Source organism: Rhyacophila brunnea, unplaced genomic scaffold (assembly GCF_057557595.1).
Source record: "Rhyacophila brunnea isolate RB1 unplaced genomic scaffold, BYU_Rbru_1.0 scaffold_16, whole genome shotgun sequence".
Classification (NCBI taxonomy): domain Eukaryota; kingdom Metazoa; phylum Arthropoda; class Insecta; order Trichoptera; family Rhyacophilidae; genus Rhyacophila; species Rhyacophila brunnea.
Window position 1 is genome coordinate 2,043,950 of NW_028232816.1, and position 20,221 is coordinate 2,064,170.

Genomic DNA, 20,221 nt, shown 5'->3' on the forward strand with positions numbered 1-20,221 from the left:
TAATAAATAGAAAACTAAATGTCAGATACTTCTATATATTGTATGAGGCTAAAAGATGGATACCGCCTGCACTAACGCCGGACTTATAACAGAGATGGTGCGCCTGCCGACCACGCTCTCACATCCACCTGCCTTTATTGCCACCTTTCGGTGTAGAGCATGAGGTGATCTTTCTCAGTGAGGTGGACTATTCAAAGCAGTGAAACCCACGCCGGGAATTGTCTCCCCTTGCGTGGACTCCCAAGCTCTTATGGAGTCTGGAATGAGGATTGCATGTCTCACCAAAGCTTTGTGCGACCTCCATCCCACCGGGATGGACGCCAGCAAGCTTTTCTTTGTGAGGGAAACAGCTGCAAAAGTCCATGTGTTTAACGGGAACTCTAGGTAATTAATTAAAAGATGATTTATTAAGTTAGGTCGCTGTAAGATACAACATTTAATGGAAAAATAATAATACAGCGATGGTTTACAATTAGTCATGGGGAAAGATAAATGGGACGGAGATCGTCTCATGCACATCTACGTCGCCAGCTATTAAATTAAATTTTAAGAAAACATGATAGGAATATAGACAACATTTGACACATATTTACGTGCATCCGTATGCAGCGGCATAACGGAGCTAATCGAGTCCTCGTCCTTGGTTTGACCATCACAACTTCAACATCTTCGGGTTTCACATGACCAGTAACTTATACCGAAAACACTTTTCACAATGGTCGCGTGCCCGGGTCACGAGACGCCTGCTCGCCCATGCGGGCAGCGCCCGGGGCACGTCAGCTCGGCACCACGGCAGAAAGTAGAGAGGGCGTGAAGAAAGGGAATCGCTTTGCTTCCGCCCGCTGCTCCGCGTCTCCCCCCACCTATCCGACACGGCCGTCGTAGGTCGCGGCCAGTGATGTTTGTACGTTACGTCAATGTTGCCAGTAGAGAACGATTTAATCATTCTCTACGGGTTTCTCGTTACAAGTATCAGAGATAATTAAAAATGAAATATTGTAAACATAAGTTATAATATTCGACAACCTAAAAATTCTTTTCGGCAGAATGTGAAATTACGGGAATTTTTAGGTTAAGATTGAATACACAAGTAATCTTATAAAATAAATTTTAACAGTAATTCACCAGAATGAGTCATTTTATACAATCTCACTTTTATACGTATCAGGTCGTGCACATGAATAATTGCAATGATCACATTAAAATTGCTTTTCACCCACCAGAATGCGACATCTTGTGTCTTTTCAGGCTGCTAGAATATATGCAAGAGTAATCACATTGATCACATTTAAATGGCTTTTCACCGGAATGAGTCATTTTGTGTTTTTTCATGTAACTAGATCGGATACATGCGTAATTACATTGATCACATTTTATTGGCTTTTCACCAGAATGAGTCATTTTGTGTTTTTTCATATCACTAAATCGGATACATGAGTATTTACACTGGTCACATTTAAATGGCTTTTCACCAGAGTGAGTCATTTTGTGTTTTTTTAAAGCACCTGATGTTATACAAGAGTAATCACATTGGTCACAATTAAATGGCTTCTCACCAGAATGAGTCATTTTGTGTGTTTTCATGTTACCAGATTGTATACACGAGTATTCACATTGATCACATTTAAATGTTTTTTCACCAGTATGCGTCATTTTGTGTAATTTCATTTCCCTCGATATTTGCGATGTATACTCACACTTGTCACATTGAAATGCTCTTTCACCAGTATGGCTCATTTTGTGTAATCTCATATTACTAGATGTTTTAGATGAATAATTACATTGGTCACATTTAATTGGCTTTTCACCAGAATGAGTCATTTTGTGTATTTTTAAATCACCAGATGTTATAGAGGAGTAAGTGCATTGGTCACATTTAAATGGCTTTTCACCAGAATGAGTCATTTTGTGCATTTTCATCTGACCAGATGTAATAGATGAATAATTACATTGGCCACATTTAAAACGCTTTTCACCAGAATGAGTCATATTATGCATTTTCATATTTTGAGATTGGATACAAGAGTAATTACATTGCGCACATTTAAATGGCTTCTCACCAGAATGAGTCATTTTGTGGAATTTCATGTTATTAGATCGTTTACTTGAGTAGTCACATTGGTCGCATTGAAATGGCTTTTTATCAGAATGGTTTATTATATTTGGATTCTTGACATCATATCGAATGCTTTCGAAATTTTCCATTTCATCCGCTATTGATTTTTTATGACACGCTTTGTGAAGCTTCAATAGAGATAACGATGCAAAAAAATTAAAACAAAAACTGCATGCAAAATTTTCGTTATAAAACGATTTTTTTTCTAACTTTATAACGGCTACTAATAATTTGGGTTCTGCAACGTTAGATTGTGTACGCTTACGTTTAGCAGTGCAACTGACTATATTAGTAATCGTGTCATATACGCCAAATTCTTTTTTAATGTCTTGAGAGTCAATCTGTATTTCATCGAATGGCTCCTGTAGTTGTGTGATTTTCTCTGACAATCTGAGACCAGTGAAATGTGCCATGGCAGTGGATGCAGGAATTAACTATAAGAACGTGAAGTATCGCATTAATATAAAGGCATATGACATAGGTATATCAGAGAATATAATTTAAAATATCACACACCATAAAGATTGATGTAAAAAACTTGACATACAGGGAGGCTAGAATATAGAGAAAGAAGGGGTATGTTGATAAGTTATATCAGTTGTTTATTTCAATACACATGGATCCTAAATATGTAATTTCAGACGATTGTTTATGTTCCCAACACTACATAAAAATGTATGATACACTAGGTATGGTATGCGTAAGTCCTCTAGGTAGCACTTACACGGAATCTGGCTACATGTATTCACTTGACCTAATGGGGATTCATAATAAAACACATGTCTCCCATCCATGGATCCTAAATATTGTAATTTCAGACGATTGTTTATGTTCCCAACACTATATAATAATGTATGTTACACTAGGCAGGATATGAGTAAGACCTCAAGATAGCACTAACACGGAATCTGGCTACATGTATTCATTTGACCAATGGGTCTATTCTATACACAAGGCTGGTTTCGGTCCGGTACGGCAGCTAAATGGGGTAGGAAAGTATCCAATTATTAACACGTATTGTAACAATTACAATAAGTTAATTTCTGAACTGCCAAAATTTGGTCTATTTTATACAAAGCAGGCTTGTGTATAAAATAGACCCGCTAATGGGGATTCACAATAAAACACATGTCTTCCATCTATTTTGATCAAAGAATCCTAATCCTTTGTATATTCGCTGACTACCTACATATTTTTAAGCAGCAGGCTAGTACTTCTTCTTGAGTGCAAGGCATGGTAATTGTGAAAAATTCAAAGAATATTGGAAAAGTAATTGATTTAGTATGCATTATAAATCAGAGCATCCGGGTTGAGGATTCTAATTTTTGCTTCGGGGTTTTTTGTCAGGAAGATAATCGTAGTTAAAATCAACTTCCTGAAAATTAGTATGCAATTTGTTTGTGGAAGGGTTTTCAGAATAACAATGACTTACATATAGGTTTAAAAATTAAAAAAACAAGATATTTCTTAAGGCACATGCTAATATCGGTTTAGGTATGATATACCAAAAGAGCGGTGTTCCTCATAAATGGAATTTGTGACTACATGCATGGGAACAGCCTGTATATTATACAGGCTGTTCCCGTGGCTGTAGTCACAAATTCCATATTACAAGCTTGAGGGGACAGTGGCGAATGTTGCATGAAAAGTGAAGATGTATGAGCTAAATTCACTGTAACTATACACTTCCTCACCAGTCCCGTGCGGCTCTGCTCGGGACAAAATGAGGGCTTAAATTTTTTGATCTGGCATATGTAAGGATTATGTTAGGCGGCCGCGCATCGACGTGGCTGCGTATATATAACGGGTGCGGAGGTGGGATTTTTACACACCATGTTACTATACACTGTCAATCACACCCGATAGAAATGAGTCAGTTTTTAATGAAAATTGCACAGTTTCTATTGTTTTCATTCTTCAACAGTGAACAACTAACGTAATAAATAACAGTTACATATAGGCACGCATTTCTTTGCTCGCACCTAATATCATCCTTTAACGCTATTATGTGACCTTTGAAAACTTCATTTACTTTGAAAACCTACCCGTAAATAGAAACATACGATACCTATAATATTAATAGTATATAGGTACCTGATTTACTAGATTGCATTCGGAATAGGAGTAACTAGGTTCATTGTTCTCATAATCGCGTTGGCGTACATTCTCTTGAACAATCTCATTTTCCGAGTCAACCGGCTCGACATCAGTCTCCAGTTTTATATTAGTTGGGTATTTTGACGGGATCTAAAAAAATACATCGAGTATATAAATAAAAATATCATGATTGTATTTTTATGGGGATATAATATAGTGTTTAATTTTAGGCCTAGAAGGTTTAACTGTAGATAACTTTTTATGTAACATAGTGAATCAATAATTGAAAATGAATATGTGAGGTGTGATTTTACCCTCGCACACCTGCGTTTTCTTAAGCCAATAAGAAAAACAGTGTGTCATCCATAATGATGACATAGTACCCGTGACATATTGACAATTATTTCATAAACTTTCACGATTGTGGAGGTAACCATATCTACATATTCTTCTTCTTATTGTGCCATCCCCTAGCGGCGGTCGGCCACCATCAAGGCGATCTTATCTTTATCGTCTGCTACCCGGAACAGTTCAGTGGAGCTGCACTAGTACCAATCACGGAGGTTCTTAAGCCACGAAATACGGTACGGAAATCTGCTACGCTTCCCATTGATCTTTTCTTGAATAACAAGTTGGGGAATGCTGTATTTTTGTCCTCTCATAATGTGGCCGAGGTACTGTTGTTTCCTTTGATAATACGTAAAATTTCTCGGTCCTTCCCCATTCGATTGTGAACTTCAACATTTAACACTCGTCAGTCCAAGGAATTTTGAGGATGCGTCTATATAGCCACATCTCGAAAGCTTCAAGTCTCCGTAACATCTCTTGGTTTAGCGTCCATACTTCCATACAATAGAAAAGAATTGAGAGAACATAACAACGTACCATACGCGGTCTCAGACTAAGGTTAAGATCTCGATTGCTAAGGAGGCGTCTCATTTTGAGAAAGGCGCTCCTTGCGATCGCAATTCTAGTTTTTATTTCCTGATACTGGTTTCATCTACATATTATGTGCAGATATCTCATGTAAAAATAAAGATTATTATTTCATATTACTCAGTTGCTCCGAATGTGTGGTTTCAAAGTTGAAACAAACCCTCTCACATAAACTTCTCCATATAAGTAGGTACATGTATTGTTCAAGTTTCTTTGAATATTGTGTACCTACCTGATTTACTGGTGTGCATTCCAGATGAGAGAAACCGGGTTTTGGATCCTCATGAATGCTTTGGCTTATTGTGTCTTCAACATACTCCTCTTTGAAATCAACTCCCTGAAAATTAATATCAGATTTTTTTTAATGGCCTTCTGAACCAACAATAATTTATAACTAAATTTGAAACTAAAACAAACGGTTATTTGATGAGGGTGCACCCTTAGACTATAGGTGCACCGTAATGGTGCAACGGTAATGGAAAATCTGGTAGGAGATTGTTCTAGAATGGACCTTTATTTCGCCTGCAGCTACCGCATAAAGTAAAAGTACTGCATGTTGCATGGAAAAAGTATCAACTGAAGGATAGGTACGTCCATTGTACATGGGATTCAGAATGGCCACAAGCATGGCAGTTAAAAACTATAGCAAACAAAATATTTACGTACTGAGACGTTCAACGGTGGTCAAGCTGTTCATTTTCTTTTATTAATAAAACATCAACTTTCATTTATTCATGTTGTATAATCAAGACAGTTGGTAAATCAATGGGATATACAACGGTTGGACTTGAGCAGTTATACTATTTATACTGAGGCACATTATGACCCTATTAGGATCAGACATGGTCTACTGTAGCTTAAAATTTAGAAGGGATCTTTATTTAGCTACATATTTTTCAGACTTATACGCGGCGTAAATGTGAACTCTGCCAATCTTGGTGGTGTTGGCTTGTGTGTCTGTGATAATTACCCTAGGAATCAAGGGCATCCGTTGTTTGTTCTCCCAAGGTGCAGAACTAACCTGCCATTAGTGATGCCAATTGGGAGGGCAATAAGCATGTTTATTTAAATCGCTTCGGATGTTGATATATTCCACTTACGTGAGGGTGAATTAAGGTGGACGTTGTTTCCTAGGTTTTTAAGATAGGATCTATCGATAGTTCACCTGTGTGCTTCCATCTAATTTTATTTTTGTTGCTTTATTTTATTTCTTTTCTTATTTTGTTTCTTATTTTATAACTTATTGTATTATTAAGTCACATCTTTATGTATTTTTATTTTAAAAATTGTTAACATTTATTTTATGTGAACGCTTTGAAATTGTAATTAGTTATGTTCATTATATGTAAAATATATAAATTTGATTTGATTTTGATTTGAAAGAAAGAAATTAGAATTCGAAGATTTTATCTTCATTGGTATTACTGATTATTTATAATATATTCGAGTCTTGTCAGTTCATTCCATCACTTACAGTTTTACACGATCAGTATTTAAAATAAAAGTACATACTTACCCGATGAACATGCTCTGAATAAGAACAACCCTGTTGCTGATCTTCATAATTGTATGGGGATTTTACGTCTTCAATAGACTCAGTCTTGATGTCAATTAGCTGAGTATTTCTTTTCAATGTTATCGATGTCAGGTCTGAAACAATATTCTGAAAAACAAAATACAACCTATGTTATAAAATAGAGAATATTTTTAGGACGACTGACAATACGTGTGAACCTCGACCACACACTCGAGGGTTCTCAGCTCTTACACTCTGCAATATGGACATGTTGTTTGTCGTTATCTAATAAGAATAAGTATTTAAAAATATATTGACAACAAGCATAATTATTGCAAATAATAAGTACTAATCTACGATAATATGTGAATTGTCAATGTCAATAGTATAAATTAATTTGATATAAAACTAAATATTATGAATATAATTGGACGAAACTTGTGAAAACAGAATTAACTGAAAATGAATTCAATTCTACTTAAAGATGGCTAACAGTATTTAAAAGAATGCATTGGCATCGTGCTCTGATATATTCTAAAAGTTTCAAATGTCTAGCTAGTCGGGAAGTTAGTTAAAAATCGATTGCAAGATTTGTACTGGATAAACAACCACCGGACAAATAAGAATACGACCTAATAAAAACGTTGTAATAAAATGATCCGGTGATTTATTTCATCGTTTGTGTTATTAGTATTTGTGACAGCGGACAAAGTTTCAAAATCATCGCCGCCAATAACAAAGCTTTTATTATCATTTGTTGCACTGTCGAGAACAGGAATGTATTTTGATAAGTTTCATTTATCCGGAGTCCCATGTTTACAGCAGCTGACTTTATTTTATGGAAATAAATGCCTTGTTTGTGGGCAATGATATCAATAACAATATCAATATTAGGTGTGGTATCAATTGTTACGAAAACTCATAGTTAAAAGTACAGATACACTGTTAGCAGCAAAATTAACTGGGATTATAAAGGTTATATAGGCCGCTCGGAACTTTGTCAAAATTTGCACGCGGTTTTTATTATACAAAATACATACCTACATTGTTAATTACGCCAGACGACGCATCTTAAAACAAACAATACTACTACGTACAACAATCCCGCTATGAAAAACTAACCTCAAAAGTGTATCCAGCCTCTTCGGTGTCCTCTTGCTTTATGTAGGTAAGCAGCTGGCTGTTTGGATCATGATTCACAGGTACCTCAAACCATTGCTCCACTTCTGCAACAGGTTCGGAGTCTTCTCGTTCGCGTTTAATATCCATTTTTTGCATACAATTAACTATCGGTCTTCGAGTTTATCGTGCCACACAGAACGTAACAACCGTGACGTGCGTTTGACATTCGTTTCAAGTTTAGACCCGATTTATCGTTAACCTGTGTTGCCATATCAAAACAGATATGGCAATATACAAAAAATAAACTCCCGATAACAAAATAACCGAGTCATACTCAGTTTGTACCACTTTGAAATTAAGGTATCGATTACGTCTCTACGCCCCCCGTAGTCCCTATCAGTGGCGCACTCAGGATTTAATATTGGGGAGGGGGGGGGGGGCAAGGAGGAGAATATAAATTAGTCCCATAGGTTCTTTCTTCTTCTTATAATTATTATTTTTATATATTTTCACAATTATACACGGCGGAATATTTTTACAGTTTCACCTAGTTTTTTTTTTAATTGACGGCATAGTGGCGGTAACCGTTGAGCGTGTCATCAGCGACATGCGGATTGGAAGTGACAAATAGCGACCATGCTGGACATGTGCGCCTAGTATGCTAAAACATTACTCAAATAATATCGGTTGTACTACCCGCTTGGTCTAGAGAGTTACATTATTTATGCCGAATTCCACTGAATAAAATGTTCTTTTGATTTACACCACCACCGACTGTTAGTTAGTAGTTGGTGTAGTCGTTCTTTTCGCCGAATGTTTATCGTCGTTTTTGGTTTTTTTTATTGAGGTTCCAAAATATTAATTGAAAATGGACAAAAAAATATTACCTATTGCATTTAACTTAAATACAAACCTACTCAACACAACACAGCCTAATTTTTCGTTTATACCTCGTTCGTACCTACACCATGGTCCCCACATTCTAAAACGGGCCATCTACCTACTTCTACGATTAAAAACAGTGTAAAACACTGCATTAACGTTATTCAAGTTGTGTTTTAGTTCAAATTAAGGGTACCTATCTACTTGTGTGTTTATCTCACTTATCTGGTCAACCCGGCACGCCGGGCCCCCAGGCTAGAGCCCTGTCAGCCCTCCACATTCATGACCTACACCACTCCGGAATTTGGGTGGACACCGATAATTTTTTGACAGTTCCATTAGGGATTGGGTTTCTAAAAAAAACCGACATTAGTATTTCGAAATTTTTGTGTTAGAATTTTAAATCTTAGGATTTTTTCTAAAAAAGGTGCTGGAGAATAAAATTGGAGAATAGAATAAAGAATACAAATTTAATTATTTTTATTGCCGTGTTTTTATTTGTCTAAGCCCAAGATATATCTGTTTATTGCCTTTCAATTTCAATGCTTAAAATCATTTTAATAATTTTTATGTTTGGAGGGTGCCAGCGCCCCTTGCACCACTGGTCCCTATTCCCCCCAGAGCACGGTTAGTAATTATTTATAATATTAAAAAAATAATGACGATATAGCCATTGACGTTACCTCGGTCCTGGTATTACCACAAAGGCATTATACCCTCAACCGGCCCAGCCCTTAGACCAGTTTGAGAACCTTTGCTTATGCTAGCTCAGCCCTAAGTAGGAAGGAGTAGTCAACTAAAGTTCTGTTCGACACTATTAAGCACACTGTAACAATATTATTTATTTAATTGTCCAAAAAGAATCGCCACCTAGTAATAGGTTGACGCCAAGATCTTTAAATATTTTATTAACCTCCAATTTTATTTTATTTCTTAACCATATACTTGAAATGTCAAAAACAGCTGATCGACTGTCACTTAGTTTTTATATCGGATTATTTCTCCATGAAAAAGATAGTAGAATAAATTATTTAAAAATAAAACTCAAGCTCAGCTTCAAATATTTATTAAATTATCTTTCCATAGATCAATTTATTATAGTTGACATTTATAAACAATTTAACATTATATTTTAACTTTAAATAAATATTATAATTATTTTATAAACTTATTTAATTAATTTATTATATAAAAACTAATTGCTATATATAGCTGCACACTTATATATTAATGAGTCGCCGACTATAAAGTTTGGGAAACCATGTTACATTTATAGAAGATTCGCGAAGTATTTATGACGCGATACTTAAGGTGACGCATCAGTGAAACGCCAAATAATTTTCAACTGTACGCGCGACGAAATTTTGGACTCGCTGCCATTCAGTGAGAGAATGTTGACCCAGGAACACGTCACTTTGCTGCGTGATGGCGACGGGTCAATTAATTCTAAAATCGTGTAAATATGACTAAAAACGTTACCCATTTACTTTAAAAAGAAAACATGTCAATGAATATATTATTTTTGTTACTAATAGAACAATAAACAAAACATAAAATGGACGTGTGTTGGATATATATGACAAATAATATTTCGTTTGACAGGTGTCATTTTCACCCGCCACCCGCAATCCGCGCATCGCCTAGCAACGATCTTTTTAGACCGTGCCTCAACTAATGCATGGCCTTAATGACGTATCTGTTTGTTTACGAATATTTTCCGTCGACGCGTTAATACCCACGTCACGATTCGTGATGAGGTCACGAATATAACGCGACGTTATTTTCACTTGAAAAACTTCCCGATAATTTTTAACAACGCGAGATTTTACTCTGTGTTTTTGCTCGGCAGCTACACAGGTTCAGAGAACTTAACTCTAGTATTGAACATCGACGACTGACTTTGTATAGAAAAACTCGTCTTTTTATACCCTTCAGAAGGGGTCTCCCCTAAAATTGACGTCACAGATGCAAAATTCCCCCCCTCTAAATTTATGTTTTTATCGATTATCTAAAGAATCGTTCATAATTTTGATTAAGAAAATATGTCTACGCGTAAGGGTTCAACTACATTGAAATATGGATTTTATTAACTTAAAATACAGAAAAAGATAGGAAAAGGTCGTACATGACTTTTCGGGGCATGTTCACACGCGAAAAGTGGACCAATGGGGCAGTTTTTCTACCTCCTCCATCAGACCCAGAGCCAGATCCTTGGACCAATTACAGAAAAGCAGTTTATTTCCCGGCTTTTCTGGAAAATTATGAATATTTAATTTGGTTACTCTAACTTTATCTCAAGTTTAAAGTACCTCATAAATGTAATTATATAAATTTTAATCGTACCTACCCCCCAGCGGAGTAAAACCGGAGCGGAAGATAAGTTTCATTGCCAGAGTGAATCATTGGTAAATACTTATAGAGAAATCATCTTGGAAACCATGCTAAAATGTGTGATAATGTGAGAAGATTTGTTGAACCTGACTTTAATTCGCGATACTATACTAAGTAATTGCGCATAATTGAACGTAGTTATGCGGAATGTAGCCAGTCCACAATAATATCGAGCTGAGATAATGGCACTTTGGCAACAACATGATATTAAAAATGTATGTAAAATAAAAATTGTAAATAGTATATTATTTCAAGAATATTTTTTTGCGGCTTGGCTATTTTCAGCAGAACGTAGAGAAAACTTTCTCGCATCTGATTTATATCATATCTCATTTTTTTATTTTCGTAGACTGGCTACTTTCTGCATAACTATGTCCAATTTTATAACGTACTGTGTGTGTGTTAAAAACTCTCACAAGATAATATCATCATGCAACATAATAGGTAATATTATACTTTTTTATGTAATATTGTCTTAAACAAACGCATGAAAATTACATTAAAGTATACGTTATCACTTATAAGGTATTTTCTTAGGCACACACAACAATCATATGATTTTTCATCATTACACTCAATTTCTTTTACTCAATTTGTAAGCTGCCAGGTCGCGAGATATTAGATGAATACACATCGAATTACTTCAATTACTTCAATTTTATATCAATAGGTATGTGTTTTTTTATGCATTTTTAGATTAACTAACTGCGAGAATTTTTTTGGGCACACATCGCAAGTGTGTGGTTTATCACCCGTGTGTGTCTTTTTATGCGTTTTTAAAAGACCGGATGAAGAGCATTTATGTGAGCAAATATCGCATTGAAATGGTTTTTCACCAGTATGTGTCATTTTGTGCGATTTGAGATTACCGGATGTCGAGCACTTATATGAGCAGACATTGCAATGAAATGGTTTTTCACCAGTATGTGTCCTTTTATGTACGTTGAGACTACTCAATGATAAGCCTTTAAACGAGCAAACATCGCAATGAAATGGTCTTTCACCAGTATGTGTCATTTTATGTCTTTTGAGACTGTCGGATGACGAGCACTTATATGAGCAAACATTGCAATGAAATGGTTTTTCACCAGTATGTGTTCTTTTATGTCTTTTGAGACTACTTAAAGATGAGAAATCGTATGAGCAATCATCGCAATGAAATTGTTTTTCACCAGTATGTGTCCTTTTATGTCTTTTGAGTCTACTTAATGACGAGCACTTATATGAGCAAACATCGCAATGAAATGGTTTTTCACCAGTATGCGTCCTTTTATGCATATTTAGATGACCTAACTGCGTGAATTTTTTTAAGCACACGTCGCAAGTGTATGGTTTTTCACCTGTGTGTGTTAATTTATGCATTTTGAGACTGTCGGATGACGAGCATTTATATGGGCAAACCTCGCAATGAAATGGTTTTTCACCAGTATGTCTCATTTTATGCAATTTGAGATTGACGGATAGCGAGCACTTATATGGGCAAACATCGCAATGAAATGGTTTTTCACCAGTATGTTTCCTTTGATGTCTTTTGAGAATGTCGGATGACGTGCACATATATGAGCATACTTTGCAATGAAATGGTCTTTCACCCGTATGTATCATTTTATGTTTATTGAGATTGGCGAATAGCGAGCACTTATATGAGCAAACATCACAATGAAATGGTTTTTCACCAGTATGTGTCATTTTATGTCTTTTGATACTACCTAATGACGAGCACTTGAATGAGCAAACATCGCAATGAAATGGCTTTTCACCAGTATGATTCATTTTATGTTTATTCAGATTACTGGATTTTGAGCACGTAAATGAGCAAACATCGCATTTGTGCGATTTATCAACTTGAGGTTTATTTCTGTTGATATTGAGAACACCGGAATTCATCGCTTTATGTGTTTTATAACCTTTAGACTTTTGAGCCACCTTTCGCAGATAGGGTTTCTGCAATTTTTCTTTGATGGACTGGTCATCTATGGTGATCTCTGGATGCAGAGTCATCGTTTCATGGAGTTCTTTGGATGCACATTCTGAAAGGCCACCTTCTTTATAAAAGGTATTTAAATTCACGATAGGCAGTGGACTCACACACTTGCGCCCTGTAGACCATCGCTGAGCAGAATTCTGCAAAAAGATTTTAAACACCTATTGCATTATTGATTAGACATATTGAATACTTATTTTATTCTTTTATAATCACTGCGAATGAAAATAATAAAATCGTTGTAACGTTCTAGCTGCGCGCATCTTTGAGATTCACAATAGCAACATTTTCAGCTGTGAACCAACAACAAATACGATAAAATAATAAGTTCAAACCATTGCAATATATATTATTACCAAATTTAATATACCTTTCCCAAAAAAATTACTCAAAAATTCCATGTCAAAAATCTAATATAAAATCGCAACAATCGACCGCGCAAATAAATATTACTAAAAGCATTTTTTTACGATACGCCTTTCAAGAACATAACAAAAACTACCTGCTTTTAAGGTTACTGACCTATATTATTTCTGTCGCTTTGAATTTCGTTTGATAAATCTTGTTTTAAAAAAAATGTATTTAGTTGAAAATGTCCGTCTGAGGCGGACGAAACCGGTCCTAATTTATTGATTAAAAGTGGAATAAGTACTACAAAAGAAAATGCGTTTTATTAAATTAAACAACAATACAATGCAGTTCCACCATGAATTGACAGTTAACAAAATAAAAGAAAATAAAATATTGTAATAACGATAATGTTTTTCCATTTTTATAATAAATCCAACTCTGCGCAGCGTTAACAAATTATAATTCTGTGTTCTTATAATGCGATATTAAGTCATCCATGCCTCTCTCTCTCACACACACACACACCAACAAAACGATGACTTTAAACTACCTGATCCGAAGAATCTTCATAATCCGCCTTTCTTCGAGGTATTGCTAAGCATATTTGAAAGAAAGTCTGAAGATGGCGGAATGCAAACCCGGATAGATAAAAACGATTTATATAGAATGATACTTCTGCTTATGCTGATATATTAATGCTTAATTACATTGGCAGACGCGTAGACCCAACCCGATCCAACAACCGTCGTCGCCAAGGTTTCAACATTATTTTCAATTATTACACGCAACGATTCAATCGCGTTGGTTTTTGCTTTTGATTGGTTTAAAATAAACATAATGTTGCTGTTATTAAAAATATAGGTTGACCGAAAACTAGATATTTCTTAGATCGGTGGCTACACTGAACATATTTCCGCGCAATTTTACGTCAAAAAAACTGAGCTGTCAAACCTAGCGAGCATCTGTTAAAATTTGCGCGGCTGTTTGACATTTATAGAAATTTTTGTATACTTAATGTTAATTTACATCATGAATAACTGGGCGAGCTAGAATCTCCAAACCAATCGATTAAGACTAATTGTAACGAGTATGGCTATATTTCAATTGGCATGTATTAATTGACGAGGATCGTGTCTTCAGCGCTAGTCCATATTATATTTTTTTGAGATTTTGCCAGCTTGTAGTTGTTGAAATATCGCAATAGAATGAACGACCATTTGCGTGGCTCGCGAGCGTGCGCGTATTCAGCTATTTTTGTACGTTTTCGGCAATATTCGCTTGCTAATTAATGGATCTCACGACGGAATAATAGAAAATTTTCCACTTTTGTCCCGATCGCTCACGATTCTTGAAAACCACAGAGAATATAGTTTGACAGTCGTGGCAGACGATCGGGCCAGACCCAATCTGCCTATGTAATTTGAGCTTTAGCAGACTCCATAGGCTGACGATTACCCATGATGCTTCTGTTTATTGATCTTTAATGCAATATAGGAAGGTCCTTTAAAATGTCAAGTATATTAAGCAAAGTTAGACTGACTCCGGAGATTTGTACGTATGCAGTTCGCCGTATCAAACTTCACCGTGAAATATTGTATCGGAAATATAAATGGTTGTATATTTAAAGACCCGTCCAACCACATTGGGTCTTATAGTACTGTGATAAAATTAATGTCTAAATAAAACACGGTTCTTGTTGGTTTACAGTGTTTCCCAGAGTGTGGTACGCATACCCCCTGGAGGACGGGAATCGTTTGGTGGGGGTACGCGTTGCACCGGGCTTTGACTGCGCTAGGTGTAACAAGCAGCTTACTTTTTTCGATTAAAAACAGAAATAAAAAATATACAAATAAACAAAAAAAAAATGAATGGTTAAGATATCCGTTCAACATTAATACAAAATCCATGCTAGAAGATTTATATCAATTGTTGGAATTAGTTTCAGCCGGATTCTTGAAAAATAAATATGTATATGGAGTGTATTTTAACATCATTCCAGATGCAAATGCAACATGTGTATCCAGTTTTAACACATAGAGCTGTAGAAGTTATATGCGAGTGAAAGGATAACGAATAGTCAAAAATTATACAAAGATCTTTTACCTGAGATTGGCGCTTTAATAAACTTTTTGACATTATATAATTAAATTTAATTGGGTTTCTTGACCTAAAAAAGGGGATGAAGAGACATATATTATCACATTATACCCCTCCAATTGCATTATTATTATATAATAATAGAATTGAATCTACCTGATCATCTGGCGTCCATTCTGAACAACCAGGTTGAGTATCGTCATAATTGGTTGAGCTCGTTGGAAACTCGTCTTTTTTATAAACGACCTCAGATTTAATGTTGACTGGCTCCGTCGCAGAGTTCTGAAAAATTAATACAGCGGGTAATAATTTATGGTTAAATTACTGTTTCAATCATCTCTAAATCCCACTTAAAGTTCCTTGTTCTATTTGTCCTGTGGATATATAAATTTACGTTGGTAGACATGTCGGTTAAATTCAGGTATGTTCGTGCTAACAGATACACCCGAACCCAAGCGGAGACGGCCAAACGCAAAATTTTTATATTGACACGTCAGACATAACATCATTATCTACAATTTTCTTAGTCATGTCATTACGAATGCGTAAAACCAATATTATGTTATTTCTAGCTGGTACTAGCCACTGGATATTTGACAACTCACGAGGAACTATAAATTACGACAGCGGCCGTGACGTAATCATATTTTAAAACAGTCGAATCTTGCTCCTCGATTCTCAATACATATGGAAAATTGACATACTGTCTCGCTCTACAAATTAACACAGTCGAGGGGCTGTTAAAAGAAAGCATTTTTGACATTTCAGACGGTTCACTTATTTAGATGATTACCCGCCAGAATACGTAAAGTAATAAATGTGATATATTTATCACTATTAACTCTTTTTAGATGTTAAGTGATATGTTATTATAGGCCTGCTCTACAATGGATAATTTAGTGACTTCACAACACTGAAGCAGCGAGCATCAATATTCATTCCTCCACCTACAGACTATGTAAGATTAGCATCATACAGATAATACAAACGAAATATAAACCGTTAATGGGTTGAGCTCTCGACGACGCCTAAAGGCCGATTCGGGCTGGTCGAGTAATTTTGTCAGGTGGCAAGTGATGTAGTTACCACTAAATGAATAAGTACCTAACTGAAAAATGTCCGAACACAGTACATTAGTAAGTGACGTGTCAAAATGAGCAAAGTACCTTACAATGTAATAAAGCAAAAATTAAAAGTGAACTATTTTTTTTATTCAACGAAAAATTCACAAGATTTAAGAACATAACATTATTGTACTTATTGAAATTTTTATAATTAAAAAAACAAATAATTTATTAACTTCATAATATATTAGAAGAATTGGAGGGAGAAATTCGACAACAACTAATAAACTTGACTAAAAGACTCGTTGCTTGTTTGGTATTTAATGAGAGGTAGTGGGGGTCGCTACTCGACAGAAAAATAAGAACAAAATGGATCAACTCAACTAAATGATTTTGCTAAATTACTTGACTAAATTTGTCTGTTCATACATGTTTAGTTACTAAATTACTCGCCACTCGACTAATTTACTCGACTAGTCCGAACCAGCCTTAAGAGCTAAGCCGGTGCTCAGAGTACCTGCCACCTACATCATGTAAGTTCCCGGGTTCCTTTATTCCTACAATCACAAATCTAATACAAGCAATTATTTATCAAACAATTATGTTTTATGACTTTTGGATAACCTTATGCTAACCATTTTAACTTTTTTTAAATACGTTAAAGTAAATAAAAACGCTAATAAAATTATATTGCACTATTTTTTCTTCTTTGTGTACCATTGCATATGGAAGATTGGCGAACGAAGTTCATCTAACCGTCTACTACCTTTCGATTAATTGGAATGTGTTAAAAATATTCTCACGGATATCTATAAGCTTCTAATTGCGGAATTTCATTAATTTTATTACTCCTGTGTCTGATGTCTGCAATCGATAGAAGCCATAAAGATTGAACTAACATATCGAAGTTATAACATTTAGCTCAGCTGCTATACTGATTTTCAAATCCCCGAAGAGAAATGCTGCTACTAGCTTTATACAGTGGCGAAGGGTGGAGGTAGGCTGTTAAGATCCTCACAAAAATAGTGCACATCAAATTTTCTTAGTCATACGTATTTATATTTATTGAACTAAGACTACAATTTACAGATGGTGTAGGTTAGATTTTAAAAATCAATTAAGCCCTGCCTAAACCAAACCATAATAGTATTGGTATATTTTGGGTGATAATACAAAATTGTGCACACTTTTTCATTCCTACCTATTCGTTTTCGTTGAATTAAGAATACATATTACACATATTGTTGGTTCATTTTTTAAATTCATTAAGCCCTGTCTAAACCAAACTATAAAAGATATAAAATATTATTCTGTCTATAAAATATCCAAAGTTACGTATCATTTAATTGCATAATTTTAGATATTTTATAGATAGACGAGGATTTTTTGACCATTGTCTAATATGGCTTGGTTTTCGCAAGGTTTAATTGAATTTTAAAAACTAACCTACACCATTTGTAAATTGTTGTATTATTTCAATGAAAACAAAAACGTATGACCGACAAAGTTTCGTGTGCAATATGTACGGCGGATATTAACAGCTTATCTCCACCCTTCGCCACTGAGCTTTAATTATTCTTGGCAAAAATAAAATGGTATTATTTGTAATCACCCTACATTTTTATTGAGTGTGCGACGTCGAGATGTTACATGCGGGAGACTAATAAAATTAACCCTAGCACAACCCATTTTAGAATGTTTCAGCTAGATAATTTTACATAGATGGTTGTGCAAACATTAGTGTTCTCCATATTTTAAAACGGTGTCGAGCCATGGACCCTGAAGGCAAAGGAGCGGAAGGCAATTGAGATGTGGAGTTAGGCGGAATGCTCCGTATTTATTGGACAGCACAGGACGAACCAGTCAATCAGCCAGAGACTGCAGACAAAGGAACGGCTCTCGATAATTTATGTTTGAGACGCATTCTGCAGTTTTTTGGACATATTGTCCAGACTGGTGGTTTTGGGTGACGGCGCGCTGGAGCGACCAAGTGAATAATATGACTGTAAGCACCATTTAATCAATCCTGAGAGAAGCGGAAGATCAAAAGGGGTTAAAGGTCTTGGTCGCTAAAAGAATGGCGAAATTCAAAGGTGGTCACTTCAGTCATGAGGGTACGACAAAGATGGATATTTTTTTTGCTTTTTTAACGATTTAAGATGTTTTAATATCAGGCGCGGACGGACAACCTGGAGAGACTGATAGTTTTGGGTGGCCTCCAGGGAAGGCGAAGCAGAGGAAGAGCGTCTGCGCGCTGGAGCGACCAAGTGAAAGAGCTGACTGGGGCCACAATGAAATTCAAATGTGGTCACGATCCTCAGCCATGAGTGCACGAATAAGAAGAGTTTTATAACTATGTAGGTACCTACCCGCAAAACGAACAAAATAAATATCCATTCCCAAAATAATTTACTATTTCAAGCATTATGACGTTAACAGCGATCGTTGTTAGCATGTTTTGTTGTTATTATGAACAACGATATTTCGTTGTTTAGTGTTTAAAATTTTAATAATAAAAACAATACTACCTGACTAGCTGGTCTCCATTTTGTATTCGAGCATCCGGGTTGAGGATCGACATAGTTGAATGGAGAAGTGTCTTCAAGAAACTCTTCCTTCATGCTAATTGACGGAAAATCAATCTCCGATCGCACATTTGTGATAACTGGTGGATTGCTCTGAAACAATACATGTAATTACAATTAAATATATGATGTTACTGTAGGTACGCGATATTCTAGCCAATCGTAGATCTCTCCCATGCTTCTAATAACAAAATTTGAGAATGTATCATTCTTTATATTGAACATACATAATTTGAAAACATATCAAATATATGCCTACTAGAAAAACCCGACGGGACCTGAAAATACTAATTAATACCCCCGTCGCCATTACGAAACAAATTGACGTGACCACAGCTCTACGTTCGCTCTCCGATTCCCAGCGAGTACAAAATTTCGTCGCACCTACAGTTGAAAATTATTTGCCGTTTAACTGGAGTACTGTCTTAACATACATCGTATTGTCGTATAACCCCCGTATTTAATCAGTAAAATGAAAAGGGTTCAAAAAAACTAACCTCAAAAATGCTGCCGGCATAGTCGGCGTTCTCTTGCTTTATTTCGGTAACGGGTTCAGGGCTGTTTATGTGATTAATAGGCACTTCAAACAAATACTGCTCTTCCGTGTCAGGTTCGAAGTCTTCTGGTTCACGTTTGATGTCCATGTTTCGTCTTTAACCTGGAAATATCTTTGGGATTACAGTGACAGATAGATACGCACCCGTATTACCATAGACTAATATACTTTCGTATTACCATAGACAAATATACTTTTCGTATTACCATAGACAAAAAGTACCTATGGAGAATGTTGCAACCTTAGATTATAGAAAAATAGTTGCAACCGTATTATTCTAAAAATCAAATTCAAGGCATCCCGCTTGTTGAATAGTAAATTGAATTGGAAACAATAATAAATTATAAAGGAAACTAATAATTTCTAATAATAATATGTCTCATTTTATTACCCTCGTAATATTATAATAGTGTGATCACCGACACGCTTAGACGCCTGAGCACAGTGTTGCCATATTTTGAAAGTGGAATTATAGTATAGTGCCTTCAAAATTATAGTATTTCGGCCAAAAATATAGTACGCGT

At 35.6% G+C, this 20,221-nt stretch overlaps 1 protein-coding gene and 1 long non-coding RNA gene across 2 annotated transcripts; both read right to left on the bottom strand.

Moving 5' to 3' along the window:
• Positions 1 to 409: 409 nt before the first annotated feature.
• LOC147074165 (uncharacterized) lies at positions 410 to 8,023 on the bottom strand. The gene is made up of 5 exons (XM_085943797.1): positions 7,788 to 8,023; positions 6,666 to 6,812; positions 5,382 to 5,486; positions 4,211 to 4,363; positions 410 to 2,550 (listed from the first exon to the last, which is right to left on the bottom strand). The coding sequence occupies exons 1-5, from the start codon at positions 7,941 to 7,943 to the stop codon at positions 1,213 to 1,215; spliced, it is 1,899 nt and encodes a 632-aa protein (XP_085799923.1). The 5' UTR covers positions 7,944 to 8,023; the 3' UTR covers positions 410 to 1,212.
• A 3,303-nt stretch (positions 8,024 to 11,326) lies between these two features.
• On the bottom strand, positions 11,327 to 19,861 carry LOC147074166 (uncharacterized). The gene is made up of 4 exons (XR_015070270.1): positions 19,639 to 19,861; positions 19,085 to 19,234; positions 15,649 to 15,774; positions 11,327 to 13,184 (listed from the first exon to the last, which is right to left on the bottom strand). It is a non-coding gene; the product is annotated as an uncharacterized LOC147074166 (long non-coding RNA).
• Positions 19,862 to 20,221: the final 360 nt, after the last annotated feature.

Coding starts and splice junctions, on each gene's coding strand:
- LOC147074165 (XM_085943797.1), bottom strand. CDS start 7,943: ATGCAAAAAATGGATATTAAACGCGAACGAGAAGACTCCGAACCTGTT. Junction 5,487..6,665: donor ATTCAGAGCATGTTCATCGG/GTAAGTATGTAC, acceptor ATTAATTTTCAG/GGAGTTGATTTCAAAGAGGA. Junction 4,364..5,381: donor AATGCACACCAGTAAATCAG/GTAGGTACACAA, acceptor GTATTTTTTTAG/ATCCCGTCAAAATACCCAAC.